The sequence below is a fragment of the Pectinophora gossypiella genome, chromosome 13, assembly GCF_024362695.1.
Source record: "Pectinophora gossypiella chromosome 13, ilPecGoss1.1, whole genome shotgun sequence".
Classification (NCBI taxonomy): domain Eukaryota; kingdom Metazoa; phylum Arthropoda; class Insecta; order Lepidoptera; family Gelechiidae; genus Pectinophora; species Pectinophora gossypiella.
The window spans coordinates 3,787,081-3,811,293 of NC_065416.1; the positions used below are offsets into that span (position 1 = coordinate 3,787,081).

The window sequence follows — 24,213 nt, forward strand, 5'->3', positions numbered from 1 at the left end:
ATGTCGGGGGCTTTGGCGGCTCGATAGTAACTCTGACACCAGGGTTGATGAGGTTGGTAATTTGCCTCACAACCGACACGATGGAAGAAGGACTGTTAAGTATGTCATTGACCCTACAACCTACAAAAGAGAGAAGGAAGACTGCTATTTATGTTTATTTTTTTTAAAAGCAACATACAAGACACTTACTGACCGAACTTGTTGTTGGTCTAACAGAAAGCTCGGTGACGCGTTGGTACTTAGTTCACCTAGCGATGGATATACCTCTGACAACCCCAATTGGGACAAAGTATTGAGCTTTAGTTACGTGTTGTGTTTTAAAGCAGCTTCTGCGTTCCGCTGTTTGTGGATTTATTGACTACAATACAGTACAATAATATAAATAGCACTTAAGGACGGTACTGAAAAGTAGGATCGAAGGATGCAATATACGATCCTGACGACTGGATTACTCTCGCCGTGGAGTTGTGTGACCCCGCCGACGTAGTCGACGAGTTCCCTCATTCAGCGCATATCGCTATCCATCCACTAGGGACGATTAATTCTATCAAATATAATTCATAATCCTCTGAGTCGCCAGAAATAGAGGCAAAGTAGTCAAAGCTCAAAAATTCAAAAAAAAACAAAATTCAAAAAACGCCGCATCGACGCAATTCATCTAAAAAAGCATTATTGCAATTTGACATTTGCGCATATAAAAGTAAGTGCGCAATGCAAACAAATGTCAAATAGCAATATTGCGGTTTTAGATGAATTGCTTCGTTGTGGCCTTTTTAACACCCCAGAAATCAACCTACTTTTCCGTTGTACGATCACAAGTACTAATATGTAGTATACACTTTGAAACCATGTCACATTAACTTTTTTGACAAATTAAACCGAAGTCTTATTAAATGTCAAATATGGTTGTGCGACACGGTTCTAAAGTGGGTACATGATATTGCTCATGACTGTATGGTTGATCACGTTTATTGATGACGTCACCGTTTTGTATATATTATTCATGTCTCACAGAAACGTCATAGTAAATTAATTGTTTTGACGTTTCGAAGAAAGTATCTCACTTGATTTGGTTGTCATCTATCCCATTGACCATACGAGAATCGAACCCGGGAGCTCGCGGTGAAAATGTCAAAGAAATACATTGCCTGGATAATTGTTTGCCCTTAGGTCACAACTCTATCTTATGTTTTATTACAGTTTCGATGGAAAATCGATAACCTGTAAGTAGTTCCTTCACGTCAAACTGTTTATGATTAAAAAATGTATATCGATTTCACCTTAGTAAGTGCCTCGCAAATATGCTAATTTTAACTCTTTTTGTTTGTTCTAGCGACTCAAGTCTATCGGTTTCGAAGAAATAATGGATTAGATTGTAAAAATATAGAGCCGTGGTAGCCGGGACGGACATTCGATTTGAACTGTGAGGTCGCAGGTTCGAATCCTGCCACGGGCCTAATGATTACCACATTCAACCATGAAGGAAAACATCGTGAGAACACCTTCATACCCGAGAAGTACGTTTCGGAGGTATGTGACCTAAATCTACACGACTGTGGCGCAGATGTATCGCTGCAGCAACGCTACTAATAATTAGTTAAATTATTAGCGCTCTTAATTGAAAGTAACATTGAACTCTTTGAGAATAGAACAGTACATATTTCTTGGTCTTATCAATATATTTCAATGGTTCAACTCTAGCTATAGCGACGGCCAATCAGCTCGCGACAATAAAGACTTCAGGAGTCTGATGCCGACCCCGCCAGCGTAGTCGACGATTTCATTCGGCGCTTACCGCTATCGACCATTCTTTCAAATACACTAACCCCTCTCTCAGTCTTAAATTTTGTACCGGGTGAGAGCCCTCGGCGCTTCCCATTTGTCCGGCCAAGTAGTTAATGCCATCTGCGGCAAATCTACAATAAGTCACGTCAAACAAAAAAATGTTCATCTTATTTGTCTGTAATTTGTTAAGGTTTCAGCTGAAAGCTCAAGAATTTGTCTTAAGCGAAATAAATTAAAGAAAACGGATCGGATTTTCTTAATACTTTGTTTGATGTTAACTTGTGGCATTGGTAAATTACTTTTTGTCTTTTGTAAAATTGGGTTTAGGAATGTTTTGAAGCAACTAAGCCTTGCATTATCTTGTTTTTCACAAGGTCCGATTAGCTAACGTGAAGATTTGACAGGTCTGGTGTCTTACAGAAGCGACTGCCCGTTTGACCTTTTCAACCGCGAAGGGAAAACCAGTCCAATACAGGTTAGGTCATATTACATATCTCCGAAAATGCATTTCTCTCACTTTACCGCTGAGCACTTGACTGGGCTACCACGGCTTTGAAGCGACTAAGCCAAGTCATATTTTTTTATTCAAAATTAGTTTGCATTTTACTGTATTTTTTTTAAAAGTGACGATGACGTGGCTAATATGGCTACCACAATGTATGCCTACAATATATACCTAAGGTTCAAGATGAATTATGAAATTCTGATTACTAAATAAAGACAGATTTAAAACTAAAAAACACATGTTTTTTTATTTATTACTTCTTTAAAACTAATTTAAAACGTCTACTTCTTCTTCTTCTATCGGGTGGATTATGAGGTGGATTACCAACCCCATCAACCCTGGTGTCAGGGTTATTACTGCGCCGCCATAGGCCTCCGTCATGACTGATGTAATGATTACTAACTTATACATCAATAAGTAATAATCGGAATCAACGGCTTAACGTGCCTTCTGAAGCACGGATCATCTTACTTTTTGGACAATCAGGTGATCAGCCTGTAATGTCCTAACCAAACTAGGGATCACAAAGTGATTTTTGTGATTTGTCCCCACCGGGATTCGAACCCGGGACCTCCGGATCGTGAGCATAACGCTCATCCACTGGACCACGGAGGCCGGGCCGGGTGGGTGTCTAGTTATTACGTCATAGAGATCGTCACTAATGCCTTCACACTCGATCGATTTGTCATTACCATGAGCGAGTCAAAAGTACAAAACGATCATTTTTGTCATAAAATATTGAGCTAAATTCGATGAGTTGGCTCCTTACGTCATGCTAGTTTTATATTGAATTTCTATCAATACCTTTTGTTGGTAAATGTGTATTATCAATCGTATGTACAAAATGTCAAACAATCACGGAGGGTTAATAATTTACAAAATATAAGTTTTCGACGCCGACGAAATAGCAGGTTGGTTGTTTTTAAGTTGAAATATACTATCAATGACATACTGTCAAAGGTTACTTTTAATTATATGTAATTATGTAAGACATGTTCACAATAAGTGTCTTTCAAGTGGTTACGATGTTTTTTTTTCCTGTTTATGCAATAAAGTATTTGTTATGTTATGTTACGAGTGTGTTTGCCAAATGTCAATCACTCAATCAGCGCTTATCGCTATCGACCCACTAGGGTCCTAGAACCTTCAGATGGGATACACTCCACATTGCGCCACATTTTATAGCAATTCATCACGAATTTTAGCTAGATTGTATGGAGAGTTGTCAAAAATGAATGTATGTCGAGAAATGCATTTTCGGAGGTATGTGACCTTACCTGTATTGGACTGGTTTTCCCTTCACGGGTTAGAAGGTCAGACAGACAGTCGCTGCTGTAAGGAATCGGACCTGTCAAATCTTCAGGTTCTGTAAGCGGACCCTGCGAAAAACGAAATAATGCTAGGGAGATGATGATGAGTATGGAGAACTGTCAAAATGTAGGGCCACTCAATAGTTCTGCCACCTACATTTCAGTTTCTAGTTTTTATCCTCATTATTTATATATTTACCCGGAATAAAAAGCATAGGGGGGAGGCCTATGCCCAGCAGTGGGCGTCATACGGCTGATGATGATGAAAAAGCATACTATGCCACCCTTCGATACTTTATTTATTTCTGTGTAAAATACAACGTCGATCAATAAAATTATTATTATAATTAAGAGAGTAAGAACCCGTTATTATGTGCTTTAATTATGATGATGTTTAAAATGTAAAATTATTATTGCTAAACGTGGACGTGACAGAAGAACGAAGAATCAACCTTCTTGAAGGGATATAGCACAGATATTAGAAAGTAAGAGATATGTTATTACCACTTCCTGAGCAAATGTGTAGAAAATTCTTATTCGCACGTCAGTTACTCGGCGGTATACATGTTTAATTTCCGTTCTTAGGGATATGTTAAGACCACTTCCTGAGCAAATGTGTAGAAAATTCTTATTCGCACGTCAGTTACTCGGCGGTATACACGTTTAATTTCTGTTCTGAGGGATATGTTATGAATACTTCCTGAGCAAATGTGTAGAAAATTTTCATTCGCATGTCAGTTACTCGGCGGTATATACGTTTAATGTCAGTTACTCGGCGGTATATACGTTTAATGTCTGTTCTGAGGGATATGTTATGACTACTTCCTGAGCAAATGTGTAGAAAATTTTCATTCGCATGTCAGTCACTCGGCGGTATACACGTTTATTTTCTGTTCTGAGGGTTGTTATGACCACTTCCTGAGTAAATGTGTAGAAAATTCTTATTCGCACGTCAGTTACTCGGCAGTATACACGTTTATTTTCTGTTCTGAGGGATATAGTGATGTACTTAATTTGAATAAGGCAGCATAACTTGCGCAAACAAACCCTTATCTCCTAAGTAAACGTACCCGTCGCTTGAGTCCACATATTAAATCGTTTATAAATCCAATTTGGGATAACATACTTAGCAATTATGTTTGCAGAATACATTTCTGTTTACATTGTATGTGATTAGTATCTGTTGATACGAACAAAAAAGATTTCATCATAATTTTAATTCAACCGGAGTATCCGTGATAGCACCAGCCTCAGGCTCCGTGGTCTTAACAGCCTCCGTGGTCTAGTGGTTAGAGCGTTAGGCTGGAGGTCTGGGTTCGATTCCCGATGGGGGGGACATTGACGAAATCACTTTGTGAGTGTGTTCTTTGTTTGGTAAGGACTTTTCAGGCTTGAATCACCTCATTGTCCGAAAAAGTAAGATGATTCCGTGCTTCGGAGGGCACATTAAGCCGTTGGTCCCGGCTATTAGCCGTAAAAAAACCTCCAACCCGCATTGGAGCAGTGTGGTGGAGTATGCTCCATACCCCCTCCGGTTGATTGAGGGGAGGCCTGTGCCCAGCATTGGGACTTACATCGTAGAGTCACTGGTTCGAAGCCCGGCTCAGGCTTTAAACCACTGAATTCGACTTTATGAGTTTGAATTCGTCTTTGGATCACAGATAATTGTAAAAATTGGATGGAAGTTGTCTTGATTCTCTATATTCTACAATTTACTATAATTGTTTTAAGTTTACGCGGTTATTATCCTAATTAAAACACATAATAACGGGTTCTTACCGCGTTTAAAGCAGCGATATGAGACTTCCGATATATAAACAAATGAAATTCTGATTACTAAATAAAGACAGATCTAAAACTAACGACAAACATTTTCTTTTTTTTCCATTTAACTTATTAAGAATTTTAATAAAGAAAAACGTAATAATATGTCCGACATTTTATCACGTTTTTCTATGACGTCACAGTGTGCGTTTTCATACTATATCCTTAGTAATTTCGTGTTTTGACGTTTCGTAAACAGTAACTGAGGTGGAAACTAGCCTATTACTAAAAATGTGGCATCTTAGGGCCCTATGTAATTAGGACAGCGGGAAACTATTTGGAAATCGGTTGCCGGCAGCAAATTACCCGGTGAGGTACCCATTATAATGTGGTGGGCATTAATTTTTTGATAGTGCAACCATCATAGTGGCTAGTGCGATAGGGCCCTAGACTTTATTTTCATTTGAGATGCAAAGTAGGTAACTTACATTTATTTATTCAACTTCTACAGTAGATTAAGACTCCGCTGTTTTGAAAAACAGCTCCTATGGGAGTCTTCTTTGTAAAGAAACTCCTCAGAGGGTTTCATAAGAAGTCAAAGAACCGGGCAGAATACAATTATCCTGGAAAACCGAGGCTTATGAGTCCGTCTAGACTAGTTTGCTAAGGATTATATTAAAACTAGATTTTGTGTAAATACGTTGTTTACATATAAATGACTTACTTACTTACTTACTACTGGTACAATATTTTAGCACTTTTACAGGGCGGAAGGCCAGAGGGAAAACACTAAGCCCTATTTAGCCCTAAAAAGTAGCATGAAGAATGCTACACCGACAAAACTGTGGCTCTTAAATTAATAACGACAGTACACTCAAAAAAGCAAGGAAAATAACAATCACAAATTATAGAACAACAGAAGTACAATAGGCGGCACTATTAAAGATAAATTTGTTCTTGGCAAGAAACTGTAATAAATACCAATAATCAATAACATGCGCTGCGGTGGAATAATGGGCGCTGTAATAACATAAACACATACATAACCCTATATTATATTTACCTACACATACACTAACTCCATAGCGATAACCCGTCTTCACGGGGTCCGCTTACCACACACCTACTACACACATACACACACTAATCATACATACAGGGTGACATCGACGAAAGACATGACAGTAACGAAAACTTTGATGAATGACTCAGACCATTATTCTGAGTTAATATCGAGTGGACTTTTTGGTCGTGGATGAAAGAAAGCGAAAATAATTTAAAAAAATTAAACAATTTTCATGAATTTTACGATAGGAAATTCCACTTGATGAACTCAGATTCATGAGCTGAATCATCCTCCTTAGTATTCGTTACGATGTCACTTACATGACGTACAAGTGCAGATAGCCATAACTTGTATGGCTATGTACGTATGGGTATTTTCCATCGCAAAAATGATATTAAAGACACAAAAGAACATGAATTTTGCGACGGATAATCCCACTTGATATTAACTCAGAATCGTGAGCTGAATCATCCCCCTCAGTATTCGTTACGATGTCACTGACACCCTATACTAAAATATATTTTTAGAGGACAAAGATTTTTCTTGTAAAACATTTTTTGGTCTGTTGTGTATGTTGTGAGCAAATAAATGGTCGATCTTATCCTTTCAAATAGTAATTCTTTTCCTTCCTTTCATTGTTGAAATTACGAAAACATCTGCCAGTATTACGAATTCTTCCCGAATATGGCCTCGAGGCCTTGAGACATGTGGGGTTCCTATGATTTCATCACACATTATCAAGCCTGGCAGGGCAAAGGTTCAGAGGGTATATATTACTCCCTGGAGGACCCTAAGGATATCACGTTGAAGTGATATGAGCGTTTGGTTAGATCTCGCGCCCCCTGAATAACTAATGAGATTTGACTTGCAATAACCTTATTTGGTGTGTTTGCGAACAATGTGAAATGGTTAATCGAAATTCTTTTACGATTTTGGTCGAAAATTCAATCACCAGGAGTCTTAGCAAATGATTATGACAAACAACAGTGGCAATGAATGAGACGTTCGTTATGTAAAAAATGACGATTCAAAGTGTAACTACGTTATCTATTGAATAAAAATATATTTGAATTTGAATTTGTAGGATTGATATTACCTTGAGTCTTAGGCAAGTTGCTAACGATGTGTGAATCCAGTCTCAGTGATATATTTAAAATGTATGGGATTGACAAAAGGTGACATGTCAAGCCCATACATTTTTATTACTGTCACTGTCAATTGCATAGTCGTTTGCAGCTTGTATAAGGTCCTGGGACCAACTGCATACATCTTGTTGTTCTAGTGAGATTGCGGCCTTAGGGTTCGGTCCACACCCAGGTGCTGTCTATTGACACTTTAATAGGTAGGAACGATCACAGTCGATACATATCATAAACATTGTTATTCTATCTACCTACTTAAACCATCATCATCATCAATTTAAGAGCCACGCTCTTATCGGTGCATCATTTTCCATGCTACTTTTTTTAGGGAAAAAGAGGGCAGTGGTTTCCCTCTTGCCTTCCGCCCCGCAGTCATTCTGTCTGACGCAAGTGGGATGGCGCCCAGAGTAGTCTATTACAAAGCCATACTAGGACTTCTGCCCTCCGCCTCTGAATAGACAGACAGCTGCCCTCTGTCAGGTTCCAGGTTACAGTCCCTGTGACTTGCCCCTTCCTGCATTGCCGTACCGATGGCTCCCATCTTCGTCTCTGCAACCGTTGAGGTCTTTACCCGTAACCCTGAGAACTCAGCCACCATCTCACTCCAGCCTACTGATATAAGAGGCGCCTACCTCCGCGGCAAGGACGCGCCGAACAGGAATTAACTTAAACCATACATACCTATTAATACTATCTCCGAACTCCATACTGACATCGATCTATTTACGTGTTCGTTAACGTAATTCACAGACTTAGTTGTAAAACTCTTGAGTTTATAATATTTAAGTATAATTGCATTACATAGTCGAATTTGGATTGCATGTAATGTTTATGGAAATTGTGAATAAATAAATTAACTCACGCCTAATTCGCACTAAGGTAAGCAGAGGCTATAGAATTCAAATGGAAAACTAGGGCAGTGGTTTCCCTCTTGCTTTCTGCTCCGCAGTACTCTGTCTGACGCAAGTGGGATGGCGCCCAGAGTAGTCTATTACAAAGCCATACTAGGACTCCTGTCCTCCGCCTCTGAATAGTACTGACAGTTACTGCTGCCCTCTGTCAGGTTCCAGGTTGCAGTCCCTGTGGCCTACGCTTTATAGGCCACAGGGACTGTAACCTGGAACGCCGTAGCAGGATTCATCAATCTACTTGTTTATAAATAATTATACAGGCTGTTGCGATGGAAAATTCCACTTAATTTTAACTCAGAATAATGAGCTGAATTTTCTCCCTCAGTATTCGTTACGATGTCACTAACACCCATACGTACTTGTATAGCTTCTTGTATGAATTTGTACGGGGTGTAAGTGACATCTTTTCTTGTAAAATGTCCCCATCGGGAATCGAACCCGGACCTCCAGATCGTGAGCCTAACGCTCTAACCACTAGACCACGGAGGCTGTTACTCTATAAAATACTATCCTATTTTATTCCCTCTGAAATCTAATATTGGAGTCAATTTAGATCTTCACGACGTAACAGAATATTGAACATTTTGGCTGACCTTAGCACCTGCGACTAAAGAGCGAGCCAGGAAATTCATAGGGATAACTTATGGGTTTTTCGATGTACCAGCTTATACAAACTTTTTATGAATCTCAATTAGGGATAAGCACGCCTATGCTTTATATTAAGATAAATATGTATAAACTTATCTGTATTTTAAAGCAATAAAGAGTGTACAAATATCCCTTAAGGCAGTGGTTCCTAACCTTTTTAATGTCACTACCCCTGTGAAAAAGTATGGAAATTGAGTTTACCCCCTAATTTAAAATAATTACAACCACACCAATTCGAACGAATATAGGTTTATTATGTAAGTAAAAAAATGCACGTTTAGGTAACTAGTAAAGTAATATATTATAAATCTCGGAGTTAATTAGTGGGAAGGGTTAAAATGGCCACATCGAAGCAATTCATCTAAGAAAGCAATATTGCAATTTGACATTCGCGCATATAAAAGTAAGTGCGCAATGCAAACAAATTGTGTAAAAGAGGATTGGATTCTAGTAAGGAGTGTTGAGATTGATGAAATTGTGCTCCTCATTCGACTAGTGAAATAAAGGAACAGACCTGCTTATGGTCTTCGGGCCGATTGCAAGTGGTGATAAAATAAGAAAAAAAAAATTGGTAACACATACACGTTCTTAATATTCCTTTGGTAACCCTGAAAGAGATATAGCGTGAAGAAATAAACGCGTTTCGTAGTATGAATATCAAACCGAGCCAATTATCACTGAAGATGCTTCAAGGGTGCTCATCCTGAGACCACTCGAAATCCTTCGTCTGCACTCGACGCTAAGTAATCGGAATAAACTAACTAAATGTAAGAGATTAAAATAAATAAAAGAATAACGTTTCTCTTTTGTTTAGTTTTTTTATTCATTCTTTGTTAGGACTGCAACCCTAGTGTTGCTACAATTGTTCTTTTGAGAATGAGAAAGGACACAAATTATCTCTTCAAAATGAATAAATGCTAATCTATTTTCTGCCCAATATTGGTGTTTATAACCTGTCACCATTTATGTTTTACTTGATTTACGCACGTGACCTTATTTACGTGGACAAAAGTTCGGTAATCGCGGGCACTTTTTTCCATCCCCTTACGTTTCATCCCTTTACGGGTATTTTCCGGGATAAAAACTATCCTTTGTTCTTCCTTAGGTCTCAGAATATCCTTATACAAAACTTCATCGGTTCGGCTTCACGGTTTAAGTGTGAAAGAACAGACAGAGAGACAGAGTTACTTTCACGTATTATATTCATCTTGGAATGACTTTCTTTTTCCCTCAATCAGCGCTTATCTCTATCGACCCGCTAGGGTCGATTAATTCTTTCTTCTTTCATTTTAAGAGAATCCCTATTCTAGTTCATTCTGGTTGTATATTGATAGCATAAGGTATTGTGTGCTAGTTTTTGGGGTAGAAAATAATAAGCTTAGAATAGAATATTCATTCAATCCGCTATTTAGTTCTACAGAACTATTTACTTAGAATAACGACTAATGCTGAAAACACATCAGTATTCTTCCTAATCATAGGTACTTGTAGTCAGCATTTCCAGTTTTATATGGAATTAGAATCAATATAACAGATAAATTTTAATATAGTTGATAAGTTTTGTTTATTGTGAAAAGAATTGATTTCATCCACTGCGGGGTATTTGACATTAAGCGCCGAATTCTTCTAAATATAACAAAAAATGACCTTATTAATGGGGTTGGTTTATGAACACAGATAGTCATATAATATAGTGTTATATAAAAACAGTAGGTGTCTTTTTTGCGAGAAAACTGAAACTTCTGACAACGCATACGATGCGGAAAAAAGTTGTGTGCTTTAATATTAAATTATCTATCATTTTTCTAAAATAAAAACCAAGAAATTCTTACTTTTATAAAAATATAGGTAAGTAGTTGATTACCTTCTTATCTATCTTCCACACTCTTCTAGAAAATTCTAGAAAACGTAGATACACACTGATCCACTAGACAAATACAAAGTGAAGTCGCTTTATTTATTTCAACGCGAGAAACATGTTATTCGAAAATAGTTTCACAAACACAATGCGACCGAGCGATTGAAAATGAAATGTATTGTCGTTGAAAGTGGTTCCACTTTGCATTGTTCGTAGGACATGTTTACCTTCATCCATCCATACAAATATTAAAAAAGCGAAAGTAATTATGTTTGTCACCTTGTATACGTTACGGTATACCTTTTATTTACTTATTTAATTAACAATAGGCTAGTTTCCAACTAGTCAAATCAGTTACTTTTTACTAAACGTCAAAACACGAAATTACTATGGAATTTGTATGAAAAAGCACTCTGTGACGTCATAGAAAAACGTGACAAAATGTCGGACTTATTATTACGTTTTTCTTGATTAAAATTCATAAATAAGTTTAATAGAAAAAAGAAAATGTTTTTCGTTAGTTTTAGATGTGTCTTTATTTAGTAATCAGAATTTCATAATTTATCTTGAACCTAGTACACGACCCTATTATAATAGGTACTTAATTGAAAAGGTGCCGTGCTGCTATTGGCTTGATAAGTTACAAGAGCTCCTGCAGCAAAACGTGACAGCTACACAGCCACTGTTACAATCATCTGTCAAAATGTAGTGGCCAATGACGATGAATAGGTAATTGGCACACAGATAGATCGAAACCCAGAGATGGGCACAATTTAATCTTCTTCTATCCTATGGGTTGTGAGGTGAATTACCAACCTCATCAACCCTGGTCACAATTTAATATTAAATTAAATTACCTCTTACCTCTTATTACGTATGAATTGGATATGCTTTCCCTTATTTTTTTTTATTTTTTTTAATATGAATGTTGGTACTGACAAAGCATGTGGTGGATTTACATTCTGTTTTTTTATTATTATTGTATCTTCAAAAAATACCTCTTTTTTGAATTACTTTTTTTTACGTTCCACAAACGGTTTTTTTTAGTGACGGGTTTAGAACGCTTTCAATTTAGTTCGTTGCGTAATAATGATAAATCACCGTAAAGAAAGAGGCAGATTTTTGGCGTGACTTATTGTAGCTTTGCCGCATGTGGCCGGACAAATGAAGAGCGTTGAGAAGTCTCCAGTAATCTGGCAGCAGATAGCAGTGTACCTACTTACTTGCCACGCTAACGAAAGTCGCGGGCAGAAAACTAGTTACAAAATAAACCAATTATCATTGAACACTAGATCTCTTCAAGGGTATTTATTCTGAGAGCTCTTGAAATCCTTCGTTTGCACTCGACACTCGCGAGGGTACCTAACTAACGGAATAAGCGTATTATGAATTTGCATCGTCGTCTCTGGATATAAAGCTCGCTTTTCGAGAACTGTCATGAAATTACTCGTACATAGGTATGCTGAATGTTTCTGGAAACTTCTTAGAGTTCAAATCATCATCACCTACGGAAAAGCGGAGATATGAAAAAATAAATAAATATAATATGTATGAGTGACAAGCAGTATTATTTTGAGTTCTTCTTCTTCTATCGTGTGGGTTGTGAGGTGGATTACCAACCTCATCAACCCTGGTGTCAGGGTTATTTTTGAGCCGCCAAAGGCCCCTGATTTTGAGTTAAGTACACTAGATTTTTTACAATGATTTTGATTTAATCCAATATTGATTTTATTTTATTTGGATTTCAATTGTTTTTAATTCTGAAGGATGTATTTCATTTTGTATGTCGATCTATGGACCCGTTGAAGTCTGAAATAAAGAACATAATAATATTATTATTATTTTTTGAAAATTTAGAACTTGGATAAAGGAAGAGCGCTAAGAATTCTCTTCAGACAAAAATAAAGAAAACCATAAAATTCCTCGTATTTATTAGTCTTAGACTCCTACAATAAATCAACATTTCTGATACTGTAATCCTGAAATTTTTATATAAAATACAAAGTAACAAATATCTGAAAGCTCTCGAGAAGTTTGTTCCATCTGTGTAATCCCTGAGGTGCTATTCTTGAATCTGTTCGTATTTGAATTCGAGTACTAAAATAACAAGGGTTGTTGTTTTCCGATACAATATATTCTTCTCCTTCTATCGTGTGGGTTGTGAGGTGAATTACCAACCTCATCAACCCTGGTGTCAGGGTCATTATTGAACTGCCAAAGGCCCCTGACATAGCTTAAGTAACGACTACTTACTTACATCAGTAAGTAGTAACCGGGACCAACGGCTTAACGCGCCAATATAACAATACAACAACAAACAATACAATACAACAATATATTACAATATATACAATACAATACATTGTACAATATATTGTTTCTCAGTAAATACTTCTTATTGGTACGTATTAAGAAAAATCCTTAGTTGGGTATAACAGTAGCGTAAACAATATAATGATGTAAGTACTTACATACCTAATACAGCTAGTCAGAGGTATATGCATCCCAAGATGAACTGAGTACCCACGCTTCACCGAGGTTTCTGTTAGACCAACGTGATGGGTGGTGAGCCGTATCGCCGTCTATAATGATCGAGCCAGTATTAGTGAAAATTGCATTTAAGGGTGGTATTAATAAACTAATCTCAGCTGAGACTGCCCTCAAGATCATGCTCAAGTCCCTGTTTTTACATAAGAACTGTCACATTGACATGATCTTGAGGGCCGTCTCAAAGCTGAGATTGGTTTATTAATACCACCCTAAGATAAATTAATACTTAACTCATTGTTGGAAATCCGGTGCCGGGGTTCGAACTGGCGCTCTCCGATTAAGCAAGTGACTTTAGTGACTTTCTTTTTTTAGTGAGTAATTAGAAACGTTTAAATTTCATATGAAGAAACAATTTTATGCCAGCGTCAGTCGCATTTGGCGCACATCGTTCTTATCGCCTAGTCACGACAACGGGTAATTGATTTTCATTGGCACTAAGTCGCACCATTGAGCTTGATAAAACCTTCGCCGTCATTTGTTTCACTTACCCGGACAGGGATTTAGGTACCTCCTTTTGTTAGTGTACATTTCTTAACACCCCTTAAAATAAGCGCTGTCACTTTACAAATTGTTTTTTAGCATTTACCCAATCACAAGTCAAAAGCAAACTAATCTTAAAAATCAATATTAAAAATTGACATATTTGCGAATGTCAAATAGAAATATTGTCAGATTGTCGTTTTAGAATAATTGCTCCTATGTTGCTATTTTAGTCCTCTAGAAAAAAGCCGTTACTAATTACTGATGTATGTAAGTAGTCGTTGCCTGAGCCATGTCAGGGGCCTTTGGCGGCTCAATAGTACCCCTGATACCAGGGTTGATGAGGTTGGTAATCCACCTCACAACCCATACGAGAGAAGAAGAGTCGTCTAGAAATTGTGTTTTGATCCTTCGATCCTAGTCCTAATAAGGACACGAGAGACCCATATACGGAATCGATACAATCCTACTCTCGATTTTCATGCCATGCCCGGGAAGAAAACCAGCTGAACGCATTCTACGATTTATATTCACTCCCATTTCACCATAAAACTGCATACAATACACAGCTGAGTAGAGTAAAATCGTAAAATATGAAAATAAACACTCATGAAATTGAAATTTTATCCTATTCAGTAATAAATTTATTTTGTAGGTCTGGAAGGAATATTCGCATAATAACGTTAAGTAAATACTTACAAAGAAACTACTTAATATGAAATTTAAATGTAAGTATGTTTCACAAAGTGAAATCATATAAGTAGGTTACTTAATACTATGTATATATAGGAGATACGTAAAAGATATGACGTCAGAATAGTAATTTCTGTTCCGGTCTCGGTTATTTTCAATTTCAAAGTTCTTCACACACGAGCGGTTCGAAGAGAGAGTTGATATAAAACCGCCACGACACCATCGGATTTCCATGTAGAAGGGAAAATACAAAATAATGATGTTTTCTGTCCATAACATTATTAACCAAGATTTTGATTAGGGCTAAATTCTTAATTACACTTAATACTAAAAGGACAATTTCAAATAGAACTAAAATATAATATTTATAAAAAACTACTACTATAAATGCTTTCACGTTCTTGACTTCATAGACACTTAATTTAGAGATCTCTTTAACTTAATGGAGGAAAACTTCGTACGGTTACTTAATTACATCCATTCCACAATGCCCTTGCCGTATAAATTATTGACGATTCGTAAAACTCCCTTCAGGGGTTCGAGAAAAAAATCCGGATTTCCGCGTCAAATGGTTGGTGTCATTTTACGAGAATAGGGATAAAACATTGGAAAGAACGAAGACGCCGACTGGGGGAACTTTTGAAGGTCATTGATTGAATTGAGGATATTATAGAATTAGACAGCGAATACTTCCTTATTAATAAAGTGATTTATTACTGTCTTCATCATCGTCATAAATCGTACAAAAAGGGCGTGAAAGACTAAGGAGGGAGGGATATCAAAAGTAGCATGCAAAATAAAATTCGTTTCAAAGTGTAGCTACTGAACAAAGATATTTTTTTATTTAAGTAATTCATGTTTAGAAAATAAATTATTACCACGTGCTCAGCGGTGAAGGAAAACTTCGTGAGGAAACCCACATTCCCGAGAAATGTATTTTGGAGTTATGCGACCTAACCTATATTGGGCTGGATTTTGGAAGGTCAGCCAGCAGTCGCTTCTGTAAAAAACCGGACCTGTCAAATCTTCAGGTTAGGTAAGCGGACCCCGTAAAAACGGGATGACGGGAGATGATGATTTTGAATTTGAAATATTCTAAATAATTTCATATTTATTAAAAAATCATTTAAAATTAATTAACACGGACTGTAAAATGACTGACTGTATAATCACTGTGTACGTCAGGATGTAGTTACCTATATTTATTTATTTTAATATGCTCTGTCATAACACTATATTTTTCAATAATTTATTTACCCGAGCAATGAGAAAATAGGTAATTATCACGTAGGAGTTAAACAGCGTCATATAAAATTTCTGACAATGATAAAAATTTTAATGTGCCTCTGTCATAACACTATATTTTTCAATAATTTATTTACCCGAGCAATGAGAAAATAGGTAATTATCACGTAGGAGTTAAACAGCGCCATATAAAATTCCTGACAGTGATAAAAATTTTAATGTGCCTCTGTCATAACACTATATTTTTCAATAATTTATTTACCCGAGCAATGAGAAAATAGGTAATTATCACGTAGGAGTTAAACAGCGCCATATAAAATTCCTGACAGTGATAAAAATTTTAATGTGCCTCTGTCATAACACTATATTTTTCAATAATTTATTTACCCGAGCAATGAGAAAATAGGTAATTATCACGTAGGAGTTAAACAGCGCCATATAAAATTCCTGACAGTGATAAAAATTTTAATGTGCCTCTGTCATAACACTATATTTTTCAATAATTTATTTACCCGAGCAATGAGAAAATAGGTAATTATCACGTAGGAGTTAAACAGCGCCATATAAAATTCCGGACGGTGATAAAAATATATGGTAATTGACATAAGGTGACATGTCAAACTGTATCACTGTCACTGTCGATTGTTATCTGGCCAAGTAGATGCCATACCATGTGACAAATCTACAATAAGTCAATCCAAGTAAAAAAAAAACAAAACCCGTCGGATATAATAGGGGAGTTTCCAACTAGTCAAATCAGTTACTTTTTACTATACGTCAAAATACGAAAATACTATTGAATTTGTATTCATACTCATATATATTCATTTATTCCTTATAACAACTTTACATTGTGTTGGAAAAAAAAAACAAGCTCAAACTACGTACATTACAATCTAAAACAACAGTGGGACTATTACTTACTTACAATATATGTATGAAAAAGCACACTGTGACGTCATATGGAAAAGCACACTGTGACGTGTGAAAAAACACACTGTGACGTCATAGAAAAATGTGATAAAATGACGCACTTATTATTACGTTTTTCTTTATTTAAATTTAGAAATAAGTTAAAAAGAAAATGTTTTTGTTTAGTTTTAGATCTGTCTTTATTTAGTATTAAGAATTTCATAATTTAGCTTGAACCTAGTAAGTATACGACTCAATTGTTTGCAACTTAGCTAACCCCCTAGTACACAGTCAATACTTATTCCGGATTTAGTCTAATCACCTCAAAAGTGGCATAGAGTGCTGTTTATCACAATTCCTAGAAAATAAGTGTTATTATACGATTTCAGATTTTTTTAATGATAAAGAAAATATGTAAAGTTCCTCATCATCATCATCATCATCAGCCCATTAACGTCCCCACTGCTGGGGCACGGGCCTTCCCTATGGATGTATAGGGAGATCGGGCCTTAAACCATCACGCGGGCCCAGTGCGGATTGATGGTTATTAACGACTGCTAATGCAGCCGGGACCAACGGCTTAACGTGCCTTCCGAAGCACGGAGGAGCTCGATCTGAAAACTTTTTTTTTGTGGTCACCCATCCTATGACCGGCCTTTGCGAAAGTTGCTTTACTTCAACAATCGCAGGCCGAGCGCGTTTACCGCTGCGCCACCGGGCTCCTAAAGTTCCTATTATTGATTAATTGTAGAGAAAAATATATCTTATAGATAATAAGTACTAACTAACATACTAACACTATATAAATAATTTACTAACATAGAATAGAACAATTTAAAAAGAAAAGAAAAGAAAGGAAAACATGAAACAGTAGGACTAGGGCCCTGTGCTGGGAGGTTTTCTGGCCACATCTTTCCCTCAGCGTTACAGATTTCGATGTGGTAGTTGTTTTACAGCTAGGTACATAATATGTAATTTAATTTTTTGACGTTCAAAAAGCGCTAACTTTGTAAGCCAATTTTGAAAACTAAATATTTTTGAATTTTGAACACTAATATCATTTATTTTTTATTGTATCTAGTAGCCTCTCTACACTTTAAATTGCTGTGCCCTTGCAGGGTGTCACTTGTATAATTATGTAACATCTTTTATAATAACCTGTGGCTTTGCAAGCAATAAATAAATAAATAAAATAAATCTATCTTATAGATAAGAGGTGAAACCGTCTTGAAACTGTCCTATTACGCTTTTAGTGTGTGGCAGTAAATCTTGTTAGTATTCTAGGATATCTACGCGAGTATATTACTTACGTATTTTAATGTCGTCATAAAATCCCGCATTTTATATGGTAATATAACGGAACTTTTTGTTTTATCGCGCCTTTGGACCTCGATATATGGACAGGTTTATTAAGGTGTTGGATTGAGACGTTAGAACATGAGTACTTATGTTTATACGTCAAATAAACGTCCTTAAATAGCGACTTGGTCAAGTCCAAAGAGGTGTAGCTTTATGACCACCACGGAATTTCTCTTACTACGATCCTGACATCACTTTTGCTTCTTCCACTCGCGTCACTAACATAATTTTTTTTTTTTTAAAACCCCCGACCAAAAAAAGTACTCAATTATTACTATATTTATAAAAGCTTCCGCTTTTTTAAAAACTATAAAAACTTTTTATAGATACTATAAGTTCGATGTAGGCGGCTGCATTGTAGAGTGTTCCTAAACTTTGACAGTTCTTCATACTGTCCAGCTAAAATTCGTGATAAATTGCTATAAAATGTGGAGCTACGTGGAGTGTATCTCATCTGAAGGATGAGTTAGTACGAAAAAGAAAAGCCATCAGTTGGAAAAAGACAGTTTTGCATGAAAATAAGTTTTTCTAAGTTTTCTTCTTTCCGATCTTTAGGGAATCAATATAACATAGTATATAGATACTATATTTGCAGTTAAACGCTGCGCAATTGGTTATAGTGTTAAAATATAACCAAAACAATTTGTATGTTTACTCAAATAATATGGAGAACTGTCAAAATTTAAGAACACGAACGGGGAGAAATAGGCAGTTTGTATACTTATTCCATAATGTCCTTGTAAGTTGTAGCCCTAAGTGCTACATTGTACAATTTTTAATCAGAGAGGTGTCAGAAAATGTGATGATGAGACAAAGTTTAAATTGCCTACAAAGTTGATAATTAGGTCACGGAGAAAAACTTTGTATCTCCGCTGAGTAATATTATCGCTGTACAAAGATTATGTTTTTTGAATCTTTCTTTTTTTTACTTATTGTAGATTTACCGCAGATGGCATTACTTGGCTGGACCAATGGGGAGCGCTGAAGTCTCTCACCCGGTACAACGTTTAAGACAATAGGCCTGAGGATGCTCAGTTGGGCGCTAACCTCGGCTCAGGGCGTCGTCTGAGAGAAAAAATATTTGAAAGAATTAATCGACCCTAGTGTGTCGATAGAGATAAGCGCTTATTGACGGATTTTGTGAATCCGTGATAGTCCTGGGGAGTTAAAATGGCCACATCGAAGCAATTCATTTAAGAAAGCAATATTGCAATTTGACATTCGCGCATATTAAAGTAAAGTGCGCAATTCAAACAAATAACAAGACAAAGGCCCCTGACATGGCTCATGTAACGACTACTAGCTTACATCAGTAACTAATAACTGGGACCAACGGCTTAACGTGCCTTCCGAAGCACGGATCATCTTACTTTCGGACAATCAGGTGATCCGCCGGTAATGTTCTAACCAAACTAGGGACCACAAAGTGAATTTTGTGATATGTCCCCACCGGGATTTGAACCCGGGACCTCCGGATCGTGAGCTCAACGCTCAAACCACTTGACCACGAAGGCCGTCAATAATAGAGGACCGTAAGATGTGACGCAGTTGGAAATGCCATCGGGTGAAGTGTAATGTAACTCAACACTGTAATGGCGGGGTTCGCTTGTGATTCGATATTGGAACAGTCACGCCTACGACCGAGAGAGAGGGCAAGTGAAGGTTGATACTAAAGTAGTATTTGTACTTCATCAACTGTTTTTTTTAATACATACTTACTCATAATAATAATAATAATAAAACACTTTATTGAGCACAAATTCACAAAACATTTACAGGATAAACTTATTCTAAGGTGGGCAAAGGCGGCCTTATCGCTAAGAGCGATCTCTTCCAGACAACCTTCGGCAGAGGATACAGTACACTTGTACAGCTGCAGTGTAGCGCGCAAAAAAGAAAAATAAAATAAGATAAAAAAATATATATAATTATATATGTATATATATTACTATGAATATATACATACAATGATACATTTATAAGTAAAATTAGAATATTAGTTGCAAGACGATGATTACACATGTTACACACTTACATAAGGTAATGCCCGTTAAGCATAGACCACGAAATTCTACATACTACAATTCTGAAACACCGATTTCGCTTCGCCCACTCATATCAAAGTCTTCACGCATGCTCGCCGGTTAAAAAATATATATTCAAATATCGAACAAAAAATTGCAATATAAATAAAAACATATCGTCACTGGAAAGGCAAAAATACGTAAGCGCCAAGAGGCCATTTCGGGAAAAAGTCATTTACTTAAAGTTTTTTTTTTTTATCCATTTATTCAATTTATATAACGTCAACGTAACATAGTAACATACTACATAGCTTTTTCATTTTCTATATCTAGTAAGACATTAAAACATTGACTGCAATAGTACGATGTTGGCGCTTACGTAATTTTACTTTTCCAGTGACGATATCAATTTGTACAAATACATAAAAAACACGCATCTGATGTAGTGGGAAGTAATGCTGAGCTAGAAACGCACCTAATACTTAATTTGCGTATGAAGTTAAACATAACTGTAAGATCATAATGATTACGCATTGTAACTACTTACATAATTTGCGTAGGTACTTATTTTAATATTTTTTTATAAAATGCGTACTATCTATATTTTAAAACATAATAAATAAACATCCATCCATGGGTCCACAGGTGACGGATAGTGGAACGGCCATCAGATATGATGGTTAGCTGCGAATATAAAAATAAACAGTCCCCGACCAAACAGCGACAGTATTAGCAGAACATAGTGGGTAGCTCATTGGGAAGGGCTAACCTATAATATGCTACTTAGGTTCTATGACGATCTTGTGTCGTAGCGAGTAAGCGCCGCTACTTCAAAAGCGCACCCCTGATGCCGGGCAGCAGCGGTATCAGTACTGGTTGGAGGTCGGGGAAATGGATTATTGTAGGGCTCTAGCAAGAACATCACCGATTGAGAAATTGGTCGATGTACTGCTGAACGGAAGGCGATTGGGGCAACCACCGTTCTATACGCCCTATCTATGGAGTAATGAAGGCGATTACTCCACCAACAAGAGCGCAGCTCTTAAGTAAAGAGAGAGAATAAATAAACAATCACAAAAAAAAATTGGACGCTCCTATTAAAATCGGCTTACCGTTTTTTATATTTAATATTTTCATTTCTGTGAAATATGAAAGCCGATTGGCTCGTAATAAGTGGATGAACGAGGCACTGCCGAGACAGCCTTCGTGCGTCCGCCGTAAAAAAAAAACTCTTAATGCAGCCTTGTTTAGCACAGAGTAATGACCATTCTTAAAAAGGCTTTTAAAAAATACCACGAAACATAAAGGCCGGTTGGTTGGCCTGTTATAATAAAAGTTTATTTTAAAGTAAAAAAAACTGCTTCTTTTGTAGATGTAACGTTATAATTATTTTTTACATGAATCCACAGTTAGTCTTTTAAATGTAAATGTAATATGCAAAGTCAAGTTGGGTTAAAAAAACACTTTAAGTAAGTAAGTAGATTGTTTACAGAACAAAGGTCTCTTTTATGGAGAAGCGGCGCGTGCGCGGGGCATGCGCGCTATATATTGGCGTTATTGAAATCAATAGAACGCGCCTGAGAACGCATCTGTGTGGACGCTCGTATATTGCCGAATGTTTGAATTCACCGCGCGTCACGCTGGGTAGACGTCTAGTTTAATGAACTACATAGTAAATCAAATCAAATCAAATCAAATTATTCAATTTTATTTAGAAAACATATAATACACAAAGGTGGTGAAATAATTTAAATAACAATGTTGTGATGTGTGCGGTAGTAACTGATTACCTGCCAATATTATAGTTATCAATATTATAGAATTGCTCAATCGGTTATCAGAACATGCTCGGCTTGATGAGCACCTGAGAATGTGTGTCATTGTGTATATCAATTACTCTATGTTTGTGCATTACTCTTAAACTTTTACAATGTTTGAGCAATAAATTTTTATCCGGCTAAGTAGTTAATGCCAACTGCGGCAAATCTACAATAGTGACGTAAAAAAAAGAGCAATAAATAGACATAGGTATATTGACTTTTTCGTTAGGTGATACTTTGATGTTTCTATCTCATCGTGTCATCTAATTTTGTAACCTAGAGAGTTATGACTACAAACACTCACTTTTACGAGTGTCAAGATAATATTATTCTAAAAACTTTATTTGAAACTTTAAACATTGGGTTTGTAGATGCATCTTAATTTAAATCTTATCTCGAGTACACTGGAGTTAATTTCCTTGCAACCTACTTGTGTGCAAGTTTGATGTCTCTTTCACAACACTACTCTATACAATCTAGGTCAATTCGTTTTTTATTTTATCTGCAAACAGTTAAAGCTATCTTCGGTATTTATAGTTCTAGTAGTCTTGAATAAATTGATGGTTATAAAAATGTATCTATTTTTTTTGATTCATGTCACAATATTGCAAATAAATTAAGTATGTCAAATGCTCTAAGATTGTAAATAAACTGTTTAATAGGTAATTATTGTAATTCATGTATAAAGAAATGGATCATAAACCTTTCTGAAGGAAGAACTTAAAGGTAGATAAATTAAAAAGCTACAAAATTAATTTTAATAATAAAGTAAAAGCAGTTTTAATCAGTTTTAGCCAATCTGAAAATAAAACCTAAGCAAAGAAAATAATTATACGATACGAAATAATAAAAAAAACTAAATTTGAAACATAATTTACTATCTACACACACAATATCTATGATCTACACAATACACACACATCCCGCCTACGAAAGAGAAGACTCGAAAACGTCTACTCGTCTGCTACGAGCCAGTGCTACGTCGGAGGCCGGCGTAGCAGCACGCTCGTTCGGCTGTTTACCCGCTACGATCTCGATTACGAAAAACCGAACGCGAAATAATTCATGCACTTTTTGAAACATTTTATTTTAATTAAATAAAATTTTATTTATAAAAAATAAGTGAACCTTTTTAATTTACGTTTAATTAAAAATAAAAGTTTATAAGTATACTCAAGTGAAGTTCGTTTAATGGTTAAAACAATCGTGCAATAAAAATAAAATAAATGGACTTTTCACTACAATGAGTGTCGAGTTACTAAACTTATTGAAACATGAAGCTAAGACTGCAACTGGCTCAAAAGGTAAGTAGTAATGTAGTATTGATTTAAAATTAGAATTTTATTTCTTGCTTTATATAATTCAATGAAAGTTTATTTAATTATAATTCACATAATTAACCCATTGGGGATAATAACATTATTTCACATATATTCGGAAATATTAATTTCATTTAACATATCAGGTTTACATGTGAACGACCTATATAATATTCATATACTATTTAAAAGATTTAATGTGTAAAAGTTCTTTTTTATTTATTTTTTTACTTATTTAAGAACCAATATTGTACCACATTTCTGGCGAATAAATTATTATGGTTTAAGACCCAGTCAACAAAAATCGATAACCCTTTTCCTTCCATCATTCTTTCTTGTAGTCTGTTCCAACTATAGACAAAGTAAAGCTTTTAAAATCATACTCAAACAATAAATTCATTAACAATTAATATTGCACTTTACCAACTATAGAGTTTTAGGAATGTTTTTGAACAGATTATGTATTTAGATGTCTAAAATTTTAAAATATCTAACGTTACATTACTTAAGATAAGATAAGATATTCATTGCATTCATGATGTTTTTACAGAGGTCTTAAAAGTAGAGGAAAGTACAAGCAGGAACCCTGTAAGGGCACTACAATAACAACTTAAAATGTTATCCACAATGAAAACAGAAAACCAAGAATAAAAATAATAAAGATTAAGTTAAAAAAAACCTACGTACTTACATTTACAATAATTATAGTAAGTATCTCAAATATTCGATAAAAACTCCTGCAGCTTACGTTTAAAGTACCTAAAATCTAAGTACCTAACGTTTAAAATACCTACACCTAAGCAACTAATACGAATTTCTTCT

At 35.9% G+C, this 24,213-nt stretch overlaps 1 protein-coding gene and 1 long non-coding RNA gene across 2 annotated transcripts in view; both read left to right on the forward strand.

The window, feature by feature from the left end:
• Positions 1-24,213, forward strand: part of LOC126371775 (uncharacterized) — a 267,333-nt gene that overhangs the window by 34,227 nt on the left and 208,893 nt on the right. The window lies entirely within an intron of this gene.
• Positions 23,312-24,213, forward strand: part of LOC126371757 (uncharacterized) — a 69,920-nt gene continuing 69,018 nt past the window's right edge. The window contains exon 1 of the mRNA XM_050017113.1: positions 23,312-23,376. Within this exon, the coding sequence (XP_049873070.1) occupies positions 23,316-23,376 (61 nt within the window). The 5' untranslated portion in view covers positions 23,312-23,315. The remainder of the gene's footprint in view (positions 23,377-24,213) is intronic.